This window comes from Danio rerio, chromosome 10 (assembly GCF_049306965.1).
Source record: "Danio rerio strain Tuebingen ecotype United States chromosome 10, GRCz12tu, whole genome shotgun sequence".
Classification (NCBI taxonomy): domain Eukaryota; kingdom Metazoa; phylum Chordata; class Actinopteri; order Cypriniformes; family Danionidae; genus Danio; species Danio rerio.
Window position 1 is genome coordinate 36,557,501 of NC_133185.1, and position 17,319 is coordinate 36,574,819.

Genomic DNA, 17,319 nt, shown 5'->3' on the forward strand with positions numbered 1-17,319 from the left:
ATAGATAAATAGATAGATAGATGGATAGATGGATGGATGGATGGATGGATGGATGGATGGATGGATGGATGGATGGATGGAAAATGTTATGACCAAATAAGATAGATAGATAGATAGATAGATAGATAGATAGATAGATAGATAGATAGATAGATAGATAGATAGATAGATAGATAGATAGATAGATGGATGGATGGATGGATGGATGGATGGATGGATGGATGGATGGATGGATGGATGGATGGATGGATGGATGGATGGATGGATGGATGGATGGATGGATGGATGGATGGAAAATGTTGACTAGATATAGATAGATATATAGATTGATAGATAGATAGATGGATGGATGGATGGATGGATGGATGGATGGATGGATGGACGGATGGATGGATGGATTGATGAATGGATGATTAACTCATTCTCAGTAAAATAATATTTACGCTTTTAAGGTTGTTTTATTATTAAATGTTTTATTTAACATAATATTAAACATTAAATAAATTATGAATGACCACAAGAGTGAAACAGACTATATATATTTACTTTTTACACACTTGTTTTAAAGTTTAATGTAACATATAAATGAATATAATATAATTTATAATATTGTATAATTATTATTTGTGCATATTAACATTAACCAAAGCACAAAACATTAACAACACTAAGATTAACTATTAAACTTTATATTCTTATAAGCAATAAAACATATGTATTTTTATTATGCATTATTTTAGATTTTTATGTTCCTAGTAGTTTAAATATTACAAGTATTTAAACAAAAACCCAAATTTATGAATAAATACAAAGTAATAAACTGTTTGATATAGAATTAAAACAATTCTATCATCTATTTAGCATACAAAATAACAAATAAATGAAAACAATAAAGCATGTAAAGTACGTTACCTTAAACTCATCATCATCATGATCATCATACTCTTTCAACTCTACAGCGAAACATTCAAAGACAAAAATGCTTCTTACCATTGAGTCCGGTGAAGTTTGCCCAGTCCAGCAGAGACGAGTTGAAGGACGGGATGGAGGAGATGTTGAAGAACAGATCGGTCCCGTTGGTGGCATCGCGGATGGTATCGGTGAACAGATTCATCTGCAGGAGCGTCTTTATCAGGTAACGCAGCATCTCTTCTTTAGCAGCGGAGGGGACGCGGACCCTCTAATACTCTGCTTTATTCTCTTTCTCCCTCTCTCTCCTGTAGGTGATTGACTGAAAATACTCAAGTCCTTTGCTCAACCAAAAAAAATCAGTCCTTCTTATAAAAAATAAACTCCAAATCACCAAAAATGACAATAAAACTCCATTCATCCAGAAGGAAACTTTTCTCATTAGTTGTCAGCGCTGGGGGGGTTTCTCCAAGACCCCCCTCTTTGATCCCTCTGTTGTTCTTCTAGTGGTAAATTTGTCCTGGTCCTTTTTGTCCTATTGTTCTGGAGTCAAATAACTTCACACAAGCGTTTGTCCGTCTGCACAATAACACCTCGCTGGTGTGAAAGAATCTGGCTATCTGATGACCCTCCCGAATCGCTGCTCTTTTTCCACACCCCTCCCACCATCCCTCGCTCCGTCTCGCTCTCCCGCCTCCATCACTCCTCCCCGTCCTCCGGCTTCCTGCGATGGTGTGATTGAGTCCCCAGGGTCAGCAGAAAAGAACGGAGAGCAGGTGCTGTTGGCAATAAATGTTTAATTATTGGATTAATAATCATCCCTGGAGGCGTACATAAACAGGGGCGATACACTGTCCCGTCGGCGGATCAGAATACGTGGATGTGTGCTTCTGAAGACACAAACAAACAAACATGATGCAGCACAAACTCCAGCCGTCTGGCAATATGGCCAAAGCTGATGTGTCAATTACTGCTACATTGTCTTTTTTCGGCACAAGCAGCCGGCTGCAAGCTCACGCTGAGATCTGCTCCTTTACAGTAATAGACTTTTTCCACCAATTTCACTTTGGAGACATCTCGGAGGAGCCCGGGTGTGCGCTGGAGATCCTAAAAGAGGATATTTCTCTGAAGTGTTTTTCTGGGTAACAGTTGGAATCAGTGGAGATGTGTTTTGTTTATTTATATATTTATTCATCTTTTGTTCCATTGCCAGTTTTATGAATCCATCTGTGGTCCTTTTTTTTCAGTCAATTTGAAGTTACTGGCATTTTCTCGGTATTAGGAATTGGGGTTTGAACAAACCTCTGACTTGAAAAGAGGCATTAGATCCGACTTGATTAATGAAATGGTGTACAAAATGTTAAAAGTTTTATAACCATTATTTATCCATTCATTAATTTTCCTTCGGCTTGGTTTCTTTATTCATCAGGGTCACAACAGGGGAATGAACCGCAAACTTATCCAGCATATGTTTTCCACAGCGGATGCCCTTCCAGCTGCAACCCAATACTGGGAAACCCAAACACTCTAACATTCATACAACCATACACTACGGCTAATTTAGTTTATTCAATTCACCTACCGAATGTCTTTGGACTGTGGGGGAAACCGGAGCACCTGGTGGAAACCCATCCCAACACAGGGTGAACATGCAAACTCCACACAGAAACAGCAACTGATCAGCTAGGACTTAAATCAGAGACCTTCTTACTGTAAGGGGACAGTCCTAACCACTGAGCCACCGTGTCTCCCAAACTGGTATTTAGATCATCTGCCTTTTCACAAAATATTAAGTAATCAATAAAACAAATAGTTGTATGTTTTTTGTGATTTTTATGTTACTAATACTAGAGGTAGTTAAAATATTACAAATATTGGAGCTAATTTCACGAAATCAAGTTTATGCCTGTGTTTATTGACTGAAAATCTGGCTGGTCTAAAAAATGTTCCCAGGGCTACAGTTTTGAGAAGTGAGAAATATGTACACTATGGGGGGCTACCACTGACTGATTTGGTTTGCAACCCAGGCTCATTCTGAAAACGTACCTCTATATTCTCCCCAGGAGCTTAGCTTTTTTTGCAGATTTTATTTTTACAAATCCGCCAGAGGCTGCTGCGGACGCTTTTCGAGATCTTAAATTTCTCTTGTGAGTGCCATTTGCACCTACTCTTTTCATGTAAATCCACCAGAGGCCGCTGTCGATTGACTGGCTGACTTACTGAATGACTGACTGATCGATCGACTGACCCACCCTCCTCTTGCCCTAAACCCAACTAATAGTGTTTCAAAAGAATAGACTGACCCACCTACCCACGTCCCTAAACCTAACCGACGACTTTAAAAAGCAATCCAGAAAATGTAAAGCCCTTGCCAGATTTTTACCATGTTTTCAAATTTTACCGTATTGTCATTCTGTTATTTACTTTTTTTTTTTTTTTTGGCTTCTGTTTTTGTTTTACCCACTTTCTGGAACCGTTCTTCACCGGAATTGAACCCTGTCATTGTGGTCAACTCCTCTCTGTTTTCTTAAGTTCGTCGATGTACATGGCAAGTTCACTGGACAAACTGGTAACAGTGGCAAAGCCGTCCATGCGTAGGTAAGCTGTCAGCTGTAACCAAGAAAAAGGAACGGCGTCAAAGCACTACGTAGTGTGTCTTTTAAAAACTAAATGCAGCCATACGTACTTCTGGGTACATAATTTGAGAACTCCAGAAACGTATACAGGGCTACATTTTCAGAATGAGCCTATGATGCTGGTTTGCTTGGTAGCTTACCAGGAACATAGCCAGACAAGAGCAGACTAGGGTTTGAGTTCAGTAAAGAAAGGTTATAGAAATTCCCCAAAAATTGTGGTAGAATTATGCAGCCACAATGGCATTTCCCTTCTAGTATTGTTGTTCTCTGTTGGCTTTTGAAACATTATCTGTTGGGTTTAGGAAAGGGGGTGAGTGGGTCAGTCCTTATCAACTTGATATATTACGCACGACAAGCCGAGAACGAGAAAAAACGAGAAGGTTGAGATCAGCAAAAATGTACACTGCGGCCTCTGGTGGATTTACAAAAAATAGCACTTATAAAAAAACGTACCCCAGTAACGTATTTGAGATTGTTAAAACTGTACACCTCTAGTGGACTTGTGGAAACAAAAACTGCAAGTACCTGTAGTCCAGGGAAAATATTTCTCGCTTCTCAAAAATGTAGCCCTGGGCACCTATATTTTCAATGAGTCTGGGTTGCATATGATGGAAGAACAGGCGTGCTCTGCCCTAAATTTGACAAGCCCCTAGGCAGTGCCACTGTAGCGCTGCAGTGGAAATGCGTCATAAGGTCATATGTCCAAAGCCAAGCATACTTTTTCAAGGATGATTTGGATGAGCGCAACATTTAAAAAAAATTTTTAAGCATGATGATGAATTAAATGGCTTTTTAAAGCAGTGCTGCAGATTCAATCTCAGACTAGCATTTTTAGAAGAGCACCGCAATTTTCAGCTCCCTTCTTTGTGCCCCTAATCCAACATAGGCTTATTCTGAAAAAGTAGCCCTATATACATTTCTAGAGATCGTGAATTATGTAGCTAGAAGTACGTATGGCTGCATTTCGTCTTTAAAACGAATGCTACGAGGCTTTATGACGCCTTTCCTTTTCGAGCTTACCAGCTGACCACTTACCTCCATATGGACGGCTTTCCTGCTGTTGTCAGTTTTTCCAGCGGCTCGCTATGTATGTCAGTGGATTTGAGACGGAGAGAGGAGTTGACCACAATCACAGAGCTCAAGTCTGTGGAAGAACAGTTCCAGAAAGCAGGTAAGACAAAAAAAAAAGAAAATAAACATGTAAATAACAGGGTGAGAATGTAGTAAAATCTGAAAACGTGGTAAAAATCAGGTGAGGATCTTTTTCTTTAGAAAACTATCAGTTTGGTTTAGGGAAGTGGGTAAGCGAGTCAATCTGTGCTTTTTAAAACACTATTGGTTGGGTTTAGGGAAGGAGGAGGGTGGGTCAGTCTATCAGTCAGTCAGTCAGTCAGCCAGTCAGTCGACAGCGGCCTCTGGTGGATTTACGTTAGAACAGCAGGTGAGAATGGCCCTCGTGAGAAAAGTTTGAGATCTCAGAAAGCGTACACATCAGGCTCTGGTGGATTTGCAAAAACAAAAACCGGAAAAAAAATGTAGCTCCTGGGATGTATTTGGCGCTCTCCAGAAATGCATATAGAGGTATGCATATAGAGGTTTCAGAATGAGCCAGGGTTGCCCTATTCTTCTGAATACCATTGTGGTGTTGACTTTCGCAAAAACAGGGCTCACTTTTATAGCAAACAGTTTAAACTTTTATGCATTTCTGCTTTGTTGATCTCCAAAAGCACAGATGCATCCTTTGTATAAACTTTGTAATAATCAGACTAGTAATCAAATGGCATTTCATTAACATCCTCCAACAAGCAAAACACAAAAAAAGAAAATCCATTTCCCCCATCTGTGTTCTTGCGCCTATCATCACCATATGCACAAGACTGAGCAGTGTCACTCCTGTGAGAGAAAGCTTTTGTGCATGTCCGCACAACACTCAGCAGGAGGCCGCTGGGATTGTAACGTGTGCATGCATGTATGTATGCATGTATGTGAATGCGCTTTCACTGGACGCATGTGCTGTTGGTACGCCGTTTGACAGGATCAGTGTGCTGCCCATTAGTGCGGCCCTTCCCCTGTTCATCAGCAGACAAAGAAACGCATCGGCAGTACAAAGTTAGCGTGACGACCCCCAACGAGCACTTTCGGAGAGGAAGTTTTCAGCCCTGCCCCCGTTTCTGTCAGCGATGTTTTGTATTCATGGGGTAGTTGTGCCAAAGGCTTCTACGCAGGGTGCCAATCTTCACAGAGTTAGGGGGATTTTGTAGACTGCGAGACTTGTACAGAAGAGATTCAGAACTATAGCGAATAAAGGGTATCAGATGGTAATACCATGCTACTTTGATACAGCCCATTGTGCTGAATGATTATCATAATCATATACTATGGTATTTACACAGTGTATACTGAGAATATACTGGCATTATCATGGAAATGTATTAAAAGGTACATTGTTATGAATATGGGCATCTTTTTGAGGGGTGGGAGGAAGGGGGTGTTACATAAAATGGTAACACTAATTTGCTACCATTAGATAACATTATAATAATGTTGATTAACAAATTATCCATTAACAATACTTTTATAGGATATATTAATCACAGATAATGCAAATTTACATATTTATTAATATATATATATATATATATATATATATATATATATATATATATATATATATATATATACTGTATACTTTAAATCAAAACTACAATTAGTTAGAGTTAGAAGGATTTTACATACTGTGAGACTTATACAGAAGAAATGCTGCAATAGTATTGAAATCATTCATTCAATCATTCATTTTCTTGTCAGCTTAGTTCCTTTATTATTCCGGGGTCACCACAGCGGAATGAACCGCCAACTTATCCACCACATTTTTACGCAGCAGATGCCCTTCCAGTGACGCCATTGCGTTGCCGTATTGCAATCAAACAATACTTATTATTTTTTATACAGTCCATTTTGCTGAATGATAATCATTATAATTTATTATTATTGTATTTACACAGTTTATACTACAAATATAGCTGTATTATCATGCAAAATGTCTTAAAATGTTAGTTTTTATTAATTTGGACTTTAAAATTGTTTAGATATGCTACACATTAGTATCACATTAGTTGATTAAGATTAACAATTATTGACTGAGTAACGCATCCCGTAAAATATTGTTTATAGTTGCTTCACACATACAGAAAGATGCTTGTGAGACTACTCAGATGATATTCACAAAAAAAGTGTCCATTTATTCTCCATTTTATCTCCTTATGCAGGAGAAACAACTGGGGGATCTACAACAAATCTTCAAAATGACTTCAGCAATAAATTAATTGAATTGAAATGTACATTTTGAGTTGATAAGGGTTCCCTTAAGTTCCATTACGACTTTAGCACCCTGCCAAATTTGAACTCTGAGATATAATTGATTTTTTTCATTCATATATCATATATTTCATTCAAGGTTACTTATATAAGATTATACTTTTTCTGTAATAAAATAAAATCGTAAGGAAAAAAGTATTCGCTGCATCGCACTGCTTTCTGTAATGAAAAATCTTAAAATACTCTTTATTGAAAGTGACTCACAATACACTTATTGATTTTGATGATTATGTACTGAGTTGACATTAAAAGCTCATATAACACTATGGTATCTTGCTGAATTTGAGCACACAGTGAGACATATCTGAGCTCTTACACTGTAGTTCTTCACTATAAGACATGATGCAGTGTCGCTCATATTAATGCAGTTTGATCTTGCAAACAACAGCCCACTTACACAGCAGTTTCCTCTGAATGCACTACAAATAGCTCATCAGCTTGTCAATAGATGTGATATGCACTCAATGGCGCAGCTATGGAAACACTAGCTATACATAACCATCATTATTTTAGAAACCAGTTCATTCTGTTACTCCATCAAGCATTAAAGCTTTGTTTGAAGTTAAAAGACATGCTCAGCTCTAATATTTTATCTTCTAACATGTTACTGAAGTGCAGTCATACAACCAACAACCAAACCTTTAATAGGTAAAAATACTAAATACACTCTTTTAATCATTCCACCATTAAACAGTACTGAGGAGTTTATGTGAAGCATTAGATATGAATAATAAAAAATCATCAGAAATGAAGTGTCTTTGGTTCGGGAGAGTATAATGATCTTGTTATTATCATATTCTCTCTTCTGTGGGCCTCAGTATAAAGCTATTGCTCTCTCAAGGGCACTTCCGTTTTTACAGTTGAAGTTCAGTAAAATTAATAGCTGCGCCAATCAAAGTAAAACAATTCCGAAGGAAATTATTTTAAATGTTTCTGAACTAATTAGACACAGATACAAAAGCAAAACTATTACAACAGTCTATATACAGTACAATAATGTCATTTTTCAGGAAAGGAAAGGACAAGGACTTATACGCAAGAAACTTAAATGGGTTTATTAATAATAAAAATAAAATAGAAAGGGAACAAAAACAACCCAGAGGGGGAAAAACATAACAAAAACTGGGTTGGTAGGAGAGTAGTACTGGACTGGACACGACTGGACACTGGATCGAAAGACGACAAACTGGCACAGGACAGCAGACAAGAGATAGTCATAAGCAAAAATAATTAACAAACAAACAAACAGGTGAACATATAAACTAATAATGAGTTAAGGAGGGTGTGACTAGACAATAGAAAGGAGCACATGACACAAAAAAACAACACAAGCCATGTGCTCATGTAAAACAGGACTGGAACACGCAGCCTATGGGAGAACCCAAATCGTGTGTTCACATGAAACACAAAACTAAAGCACGTGGCGCATATAAACATGACACTACGTGCTAAACACAAAACCAACAGAAGACTTAACGCAAGACACGAGTACATGACATGCATCGTGCATGTTTCATTTCAGGGCTGACTGAAACCAAAACCAACTAGACAGAGATGCTGAAACAGCATGCTGTTGACAGAACAATCACAAACACCAGGATGAGAGCACACATCCAGAGCACACCCAGACCTCACACCTACCTTAAGCGGAAGCACGCACGGCCCGAGCACAGTGAAGATGGCGATCGTACAAAAAACAAAGACATCCATCAGAATAAGAGTGCTCAACCCAAGAAAACTCAAGCAGAGCACAACATACAAGCCAGGACAGTACTAGTGTTTCGTCTTCCCAATTATTATTTCAGACCCATAAAGAGAATTACTGCTAGATAGCAATCACCTGTATTTTCCCCATCATGGCTGGGCGTGTATCTACAAACTAATAAAGCCAGATAAAGCCCTGACCTTACCGAATAAACAGTGTTCCACCAGATCCTGTAGGTCAGAAAGTATAGTTTACTGCTGAAATCATTTTATCATGGCAAAATAACACAGAAATGCAATAATAACACTTCAATCTCCTCCCGAAGCTTTCGACGTCTGCTTTGAGAATCTGTCAATCACAACTGTCAATGATGATGACCCGCCCAGCATTAAATTACTGCTAAAAACAAACTGTTTACAAAAATGAAGATCTGGACCCATATCAGCTTAATAACCGGCACCTTAATTGACCAGAACATCTATCGGGACATTTTATTGTAAGTGAAATTTTTTTTTATTTGGGCTCAAGTCTTGTTCATTAACATGGAGAAGGCGGGCTTTATGACTTGTACCACAGCCAGCCCTCAGGAGGTAATCTAATGGCCAGGACCTTCACTAAAAAACCGGCATGTGGCACACTTGGTCTGGACTAGTGTCTGCCACCAAAACAAGAATTGACAAGACCGAAGTGGCAGAATCCTGCCTAAAGTAGTGCTTTAACAAGCAACATATTATGAATTCTCTATATTGTTAAATAAATCGGTTAAAAAAAATATTCAGCATGTTTATACAGTATTGGTAGGTGTCTACAAAGAAATGAAAGATTCACCAGGTGCCTTGAAAAATGTTTTTGCCGCCGGCGTCTGATGGACACCAAAAACACATTTTCAGCCAATCAGCAGTAAGGGGTGTGTCTGTTAACAATAGCAGACACATAAAACATTTTTGGATGGTTATTTTGAATATTAATATAATTTGCAATGTTGCCAGTGTTTAAGTTTTTATGCACAACTGGACTTATTTAAAGTCAGTAGTGCTGTGGCCACCAAAAATTTTCTTTTCTACGAATACATCATGGAGGACATCACGATGGGTTCCACGATCGCCTCACAGCAAGAAGGTCACTGGGTCAGTTAGCATTTCTGTGTGGAGCTTGCATGTTGTCCCCGTGTTCCCGAGTGTTTCCTCCTGGTGCTCCGGTTTCCCCCACAGTCCAAAGTCATGTGGTACAGGTGAATTGGGTAGGCTAAATTGTCCGTAGTGTATGTGTGTGAATAAGAGTGTATGGATGTTTCCCAGTGATGGGTTGCAGCTGGAAGGGCATCCGCTGCGTAAAACATATGCTGGATAATTTGGCGGTTCATTCCCCTGTGGTGACCCCAGATTAGTGAAGGGACTAAGCCGAAAAGAAAATGAATGAATGAATGAATGAATACAACATGAAAATCATTTCTAATGGACATTGATCCTGGAATACTGTAAACACCTGGCAACCCAAACACCACTGCAAGAAAAGCCTTATGGCATGTGACATATTTAATTAGCTGAACATCAGTTACACAACGTCTGATGAGGTGCTTAAAAGTGTTGTTTGTTGTGCGAAAAGTCAGTCAGTACATGTAAAATCTATCTATAAATATGTGTATTACAAAATGTAAGGGAAGATATGGTAAACCTTTCCCTCGGTTTCAGTTTAGCAATTGACTAATTGGACTACTTTTTATTCCTTTTGGGAGGGTTTTGAGTTGTCATTGGGCTGGAGAATTTTCTTAGACCTGGCAACCCTGATTACTGGCAAAAATCACTTCTTAGTGAACCTTTAAGCCTAAACACGACATCACACAAACTATAGGCCAATTGCTGTAGTTCTTCCTCTAGATAAATATCTATGAATGCAAAATACAAAGTCTATTACAGAATTAGCCAATAATTGTAGTACCAATCACCGCGGACAACTCTATAATGGCCGATTTTATTTAATGCCATTTACCAGGCTGTTAACAGCAGCATCTGGTTGTTTTAAATAAGTGTTTTCAACATTCTTTCAGGAATCCTATACGATGTTTTAAAAATGGCCCCTAACAGTCACATCATGGCTAGAGTGCTCTGTGAGAGGAATCAATACTGTGCAACGCCACTGTTTTCCCTTTACCTGCTCAACACCGTCGCAATCGAACACTCATTACCACAGATTCCTCCAGTCTCTCCGCAGACTCCAGAGCAATGAGTCTGACTCAATTAAGAGACACCTCATTGATAAAACTTTACACCGCCGCAGGAGCAAAGATGAGATACAGGCTTTGTTTTCTTGAAATGCTATTAGGCTTGCTCTTTGTAATGCCAGCTGCCAGAGTGTGCAATTTGTGTTTTTGTCACAGATTGATTTCATTGAACTCTAAGTCTGCTGCTGCTCGTTATTATCGTGCTGTCAATTCAACTAACAAATTTAAATAATTATTCATTAAAAAATATACTTAAAAGTAAATATATATTTTCTTTTGTAACATTAAAAATGTCTTTAATTTGTTATATGGTGGAGTAGATAATGTGTTGGACTCCCAGAGTAAGCATTGGTTTTTAATCTTGGTTTATCTGGCAAAGAAATGTATACTTTTATTGTAGTCATCTCCTCAGGTATGCTCCTTTTAAATGTGGTCGTCTCATGTATGCACGCTATTTCCACTTGAGAAATACACCTATGACACATCAAAAGTCTGATGATTTTTGGCAGCTATAGACACCTTTTTGGGATTAGATTAATAATTTCTCCTGATTTTCTATTCTATATTTAGCTTCTAGCCTGGCTGTTTTATCTTGTTTACTTGTTTGTATATTTTCCATTATTTCCTACTTGTACTGCTGAGACAATTTGTATGTGCTGATTTTTTTTTTAAATAAGTGATTAATTTAAAATAATAATGCCTTTACTGCCACTTTTAATCAATTTGACATTTCCTTGATAAATATAAATATTATTAAAAGTATAAATTAACTCACAAATACATTTTTAATGGTACTATAGCACGGTTTCCTCAGAAGCAGCACAACTATTTTCAGCACTGATGTTGATACTAAGAAATGTTTCTTCTGCAAAACATTTCTAAACAAATACATTTTTAATAGCACAGTTTTCTCAAAAGCATGAAGCAGCACAAATATTTTCAACACTGATGTTAATAATAAGAAATTCTTCTGCAATAAATGAGCATATTAAGCTGATTTCTAAACGATCATGCTGGAAATCCAGCTTTAAGTGACAGCTATAAATTCAAATAAATTCGTGTTTATTTCTATAGTGCTTTTACAATGTAGATTGTGTCAAAGCAGCTTAAAATAGAAGTTCTAGTAAATTGAAACTGTGTCAGTCCAGTTTTCAGAGTTTAAGTTCAGAAACGTTTAATTCAGTTCAGTGTGGTTTAATTTTCACAGCTGAAAGTCAAAACACTGAAGAGCAAATCCATCAATGTGCCGCTCCACAATTCCCAGACCAAGCAAGCCAGTGGCGACAGTGACGAGGAACAAAACTTCACCAACTGACGAAAGTGAAGGATAAATAGCAATTTAAAAAAAAAATGTTTGTTAAAAAAAGTTTATTTAACAATTTCATAATATTACATTTTTTTACTAGTAGAAAAGACGTCTTTCAAAACAATAGATTAAGATTTCTCTCACTGAAAAATTATCTTTACCATTTATTATAATTCTCAACCATCAAAACTTTAATAGCAAAACACTGGTTTGCTTTAACAACCATTAATCATAGCATTCATATTACATGAACTTCTAGCAGTGGCGTGGCTTGATGTTACAATCAATCTGTATTTCACATTATACAATGGGACAGATATTCTGTTCTATATGTCATTTACAAAACGCAGGCTCATTGTGATAACGTACCCCTGTATACATTTCTGGAGAGCACAAATTATGTAGCCAGAGCGGCATATGACTGCATTTCGCATTTAAAACGAAAGCTACAGGGCGGTATGACGCCGCAGATGGCTTTTGTTCTTTTCACGCTACCAGCTGATCGCTTTTCTCCGTGTGGACGGATTTTTTGCTGTCACCAGTTTGCCCAGTGACTTGCAACATTCGTCAGCAAAATAGAGACACAGGGCGGACTGCGGAGTTCACTGCAATGGATTTTGGTGAACAATGGTTCTAGAAAGCAGGTAAAACAAACACAAAAAGACACAAAAATAAATTAAGAAAAATAATAATAGAGTGAGAATGTGATAAGATCTGAAAACTTGGTAAAAGTCAGGGCTGCGAGAGCTTTTCTTTTTCTGGATTATCTAATAAACACTGTCGGTTGGGTTTAGGGAAGGTGGTGAGCGGGTCAATCTAAGGGTTTGAAAACACTACCGGTTGGGTTTAGGGAAGGAGGTGGGTGGGAGGATCGGTTGGTCAGTCAGTCAGTCATTCAGTCTACAACAGCTTCTGAGGAATTTACGTGAGAACAGCAGGCGTGAATGGCACTCGCGGGAGAAATTTGAAACCTGAAAAAGTGTACACATTCGTGAAAACAAAAACTGAAAAAAAAAAAACTAACCTCCTGGGAAGTATTTTGTATTCTTCAAAAAGTATTATAGGGGTATGTATCACTAATGAGCCTGGGTGTCATTTATTGCTATTTTAGTTTAACTGTACATACACATTTGTATTTATTTTTCAAGTTTTTATCAATTAAAAATGTTATAAATATACCTAATATTTGCTGTTGATAGTATTTATGAGATGCGTGATGTATTGATGTATTTTTATTTTATTTTCTAACCAACTAATTTGCACTCATACAGTAAATAGTATGGCTAATTGAACCATTTCAACAACACAGTGAACATCTGCATTGCATTCAGCATATATTATATCTCTCGTCTAACTGGGAGGATGCTAAATAATTCATGTGACAAAACAGAAGGTTATACACATGATTTAAGAGCAGAATAATCAGTGGGCATGTTGACATGTGAGCTCGCAAACACACAGCAAGCTGACACGTGCCATCCTGCGCACGGTGAAAGATATCGAGATGTGTCTGGAGGGTCTGGGGTTTGGACGTGGGGGACGTATTCTCTCAAAAGACCTCCAGCTACGATAATAAAGATCACCGCCAGCGTGCCAAGCTGTGCCAGGGCTGTCTGAAGCAGCTGGGCCCAGGTCTGGTTTGGCTCTCTGCTGGGATGCTTATGTTACAGACCTGTCAGGAGGTTTTGGAAGGATGCGATGGTCTTGGTTTGGGACCATCTGACAGATTGGTGATCTCAGGGAGCCCAGAATCCAGGTGCAGCCACCAGGTCCCGCAGCTGGATGTAAAAGCTCCAGCAGGGTAAAGAAAAACCCTTTTTGTAATTGGACGTCTTTTGGCTTGGGCGCAAACGGGATCTGACCTTTGATGGCTGAGCATTTGGTCTTCTTCATCATTAGGCTGACGGTCCATATGCTAAGAGATATAATTGGTGCTATCCTCCTCGATTTAGCCTGAGCGTTTAACGTTCATCGTCTCTTGAGAGAAAATGATTCAATGTGGAAATGTTCTTCACCAGTTTCTATGCTTCTACAGACAGAAAGCTGAACGTTGTGTTGACAAGCACAATATGTGACCTGTTTCATCATTCTGAGTTCATGGAGATATAATTATTTAAATGGTGGCTATATCCTATAAAGAATTCAATTTATTCATAAATCCTTAAATAATCAGAGTATGACACATTATTCAATTCAAGTTTATTTGTATATCGCGGTTTTATAATAATTATTGTTTCAAAGCAGCTTTAAAAAGGAGCATTACAATTGAACTCGAAAAAGTTAAGGTTATTTGTTACCATAACTTCTTTAGTGAACAATAAATTTAACTAATTAACTAATAGATTTTAACCATTAAAGTTATATTTTTATATTATGTAGAAATTATATTGCTACTAATCTAATACTGCATATATTTCAATGCCTACATAAAATAAAAGCCTACTGTTAACATTATAAACTCAACTGACTCTATAGACTTGTATTAAATAGCTTAATTCCTATCAAATTAAACAATGTTCAAATTCAGGGCTATTAAAACAAATATAGCCACTTTATTGTAACTTAGAATTAATTATATGATGAACTTTACCTGCACCAGCGCACTCTGAGTCCTTTGCTAATTTTCAGATATTCATATGCAGTGCTGGACAGAGTACTGAAAATTATACTTGGGTAAAAGTACCATTACTTGCCCAAAAATGTAGTGCAAGTAGAGTAAAAGTATCTGTTGTAAATATTACTCAAAGTATGAGTAAGTAGTAGACCTTTCATAAGTACTCAAGAGTAGTGAGTATTATGCTGTAAAAAGTTGATGCATTTACATGTAATTTGTGGATATGTGTAAACGTAACATTCTGTAGTGCATTTATTTATTGCCCAGCAGGCAATTTGGTTGATTTTAGGTTGTGATAATTGTCATATTAATTAAATGCTAACATTTATTCGTCAGTTATGGCAACCAAAATTTAATATCTGACAGACGTCATATTGGTAACGTCTACACAACGTCAAGCTGTAACATCATTAGACGTTGATATTGGTTGATTTTAGGTTGAACGTTGGACATTGACATCAGCCTGACATTGGCTTCTGACGTCAACCTAATTTTTCAAAACAAAATGCAACGTCCCCACGATGTTGGGGTACTACGCCAATCTGACGTCATTTTGACGTCTTGTACCTGCTGGGTGTTTATGGCCATCATACAGTAGACATCCGTCGTCTTCTCATCAGTGACATGCATCTAAACAGTCTCCAAGTCATTGCGTGTAAAGATTTCGGACATCTTCTTGAAATCTATAATGCTTCCAAACAATTTCCTGCAATTATAAATCACCCATGTCTTGAGGTAGTTTATTATGATGCAATTTACCTTCTAAGTGTGATTTGATTAGACAGGAATCACAGGACTGAAGAAAAAAGTAGTGACTGCAGGTTGAAGGAAAGTAATGGAGTAAAAGTTCCTATAACTCCCTAAAAATGTACTCAAGGGAAAGTACATATTTCCAAATGTACACATTTTTAAAACTACTATAGTTTCTGAGAAACATTACTCAATTACAGTAGTTTGAGTATTTGTAATTTGTTACTTTACACCACTGTTCATATCAAACATTCCATTATCAATTGAATCAAACATTGTGTTAGGGTAAGGATTTGTAAAATAAATCGACTTTTACTTGTAAAGTTATAGTCAGAATTTTTGTTGAAGAAACATCAAAATAAAGTGTTTTAGGATGCTAAGAATTCTAAGGGTAATGACTGCGCTGGCTGATTGTATCCCAGGTCATGGTATACTATATAGTTTGTATGCATCACTTTAGACAAACTATACATTTGTAGAGTAAAGCGCGGCTGAGGCTGGAAAACAATGTTTTAATGCATTGCAAACAGTGAAGACACATCGCAAGTCACTTTAGGAGGAGGCATGAATTCATTTAGCTAAACTGCGACATCATCTGACATCATCTGCGACATCATTTTCAGAAGCGTCATCCTCTGAAAATATTACCAACAACAATCTATCAGGTAATGTTTTTCCCTTTCTCTCTCTCTGTTTACAATTGTTGGTAAATCGCTGTCACCAAATATTTTTTCTCCATATCCCATAATGCACAGCGCATCAGACTACAGCAGCTGGATTAGTCCAAAAAAGTGCAGTACTTTCTGCAGTTTGGTCTGTTCTAGTTCGAATCACTACAAACGAACCGCTCCTCCTCTTCAAGGAGGTAAAGTATCGGTGCGCTTTTTTAGTCTGCTTTAGGTGCACACTTGAGTGTGATTGCTACATTCATACCTGCCCAAACGAACCGCACCAAGAGGGAACACGAACTTTAGTGCGATTCAACTGAACTAAATAAGGCAGGTGTGAAAACACCCTATTACTCTGATGACTGCTAATTTACACTTGCGGTCACTTTTATTCAACAGAAATGTGAGTCTCAAAAAAAGTGTGAGAAAATGTTGTAAAAAGAAAAGTACATCATAAACCAGTCAAATTTGTATATATTTTGTTTATATATCATGTTTATCCAGAATCAGCATATTCAGACTCAATATTAAAGAGGGTAAACAATAAAGAGGGTCGCCTAACTAGATCCCCTCTTTTGTGGATGTTGAGACGGAGGGCAGTTTGGGGTGACAGAAGCAATATGTTCAGGTACCAAGGGACTACTCGCCGCTAGGTGGCCTGGGGAAGACTGGGGGCAAAGGTGCAGAGATCTCAAACAAACCCTCAGCCTCAGTCAACAGAGTTAACTCTCCATAAACGCTAAGCAAACTCAGCATAATCGCACAACAATGGCACAATTAGCCGTAACCCCATGGATATTAGCTTGGAAAACACACCCCTATGATTCATGCCCTTCAGACATTTGCATTATCATCCATTTTTGGTGCCCCAATCCCTCATTTTCTTTTATTTCCCCCCCTTTTTGATCTCAAAAAAGCTCATTTGTGAAAATGCTAAACGCTCATTTAAATATGCATAGAGCGGTGCCCCCCGTCTAAAATGTGCTAATTTAAAAAACCTACAGAGCATGTCTGGCTCATGTCTGTGTCTGAAGCTTAAAGCTTAAATCAGCAAATAACTAGCTCTGGATTGAGCACAGCATTCACAATTCTGAGAGACCTCACAGGTACTTAGCAAAGCCCCTCGCTCTCT

At 37.8% G+C, this 17,319-nt stretch overlaps 1 protein-coding gene and 1 long non-coding RNA gene across 5 annotated transcripts in view; one reads left to right on the forward strand and one right to left on the reverse strand.

Moving 5' to 3' along the window:
* The window catches only part of robo3 (roundabout, axon guidance receptor, homolog 3 (Drosophila)), a 265,569-nt gene extending 264,038 nt beyond the window's left edge, over nucleotides 1-1,531 (reverse strand). For 3 of the 4 annotated variants that reach the window (XM_005172638.5, XM_005172637.5, XM_005172636.5), the window contains exon 1: nucleotides 991-1,531. In XM_005172638.5, the coding sequence (XP_005172695.1) occupies nucleotides 991-1,147 (157 nt within the window). In that variant the 5' untranslated portion in view covers nucleotides 1,148-1,531. The remainder of the gene's footprint in view (nucleotides 1-990) is intronic. The other variant, NM_001328416.1, reaches the window with a different exon arrangement.
* Nucleotides 1-17,319, forward strand: part of LOC141376415 (uncharacterized) — a 121,305-nt gene that overhangs the window by 75,293 nt on the left and 28,693 nt on the right. The gene's annotated exons all lie outside the window — the stretch shown is intronic.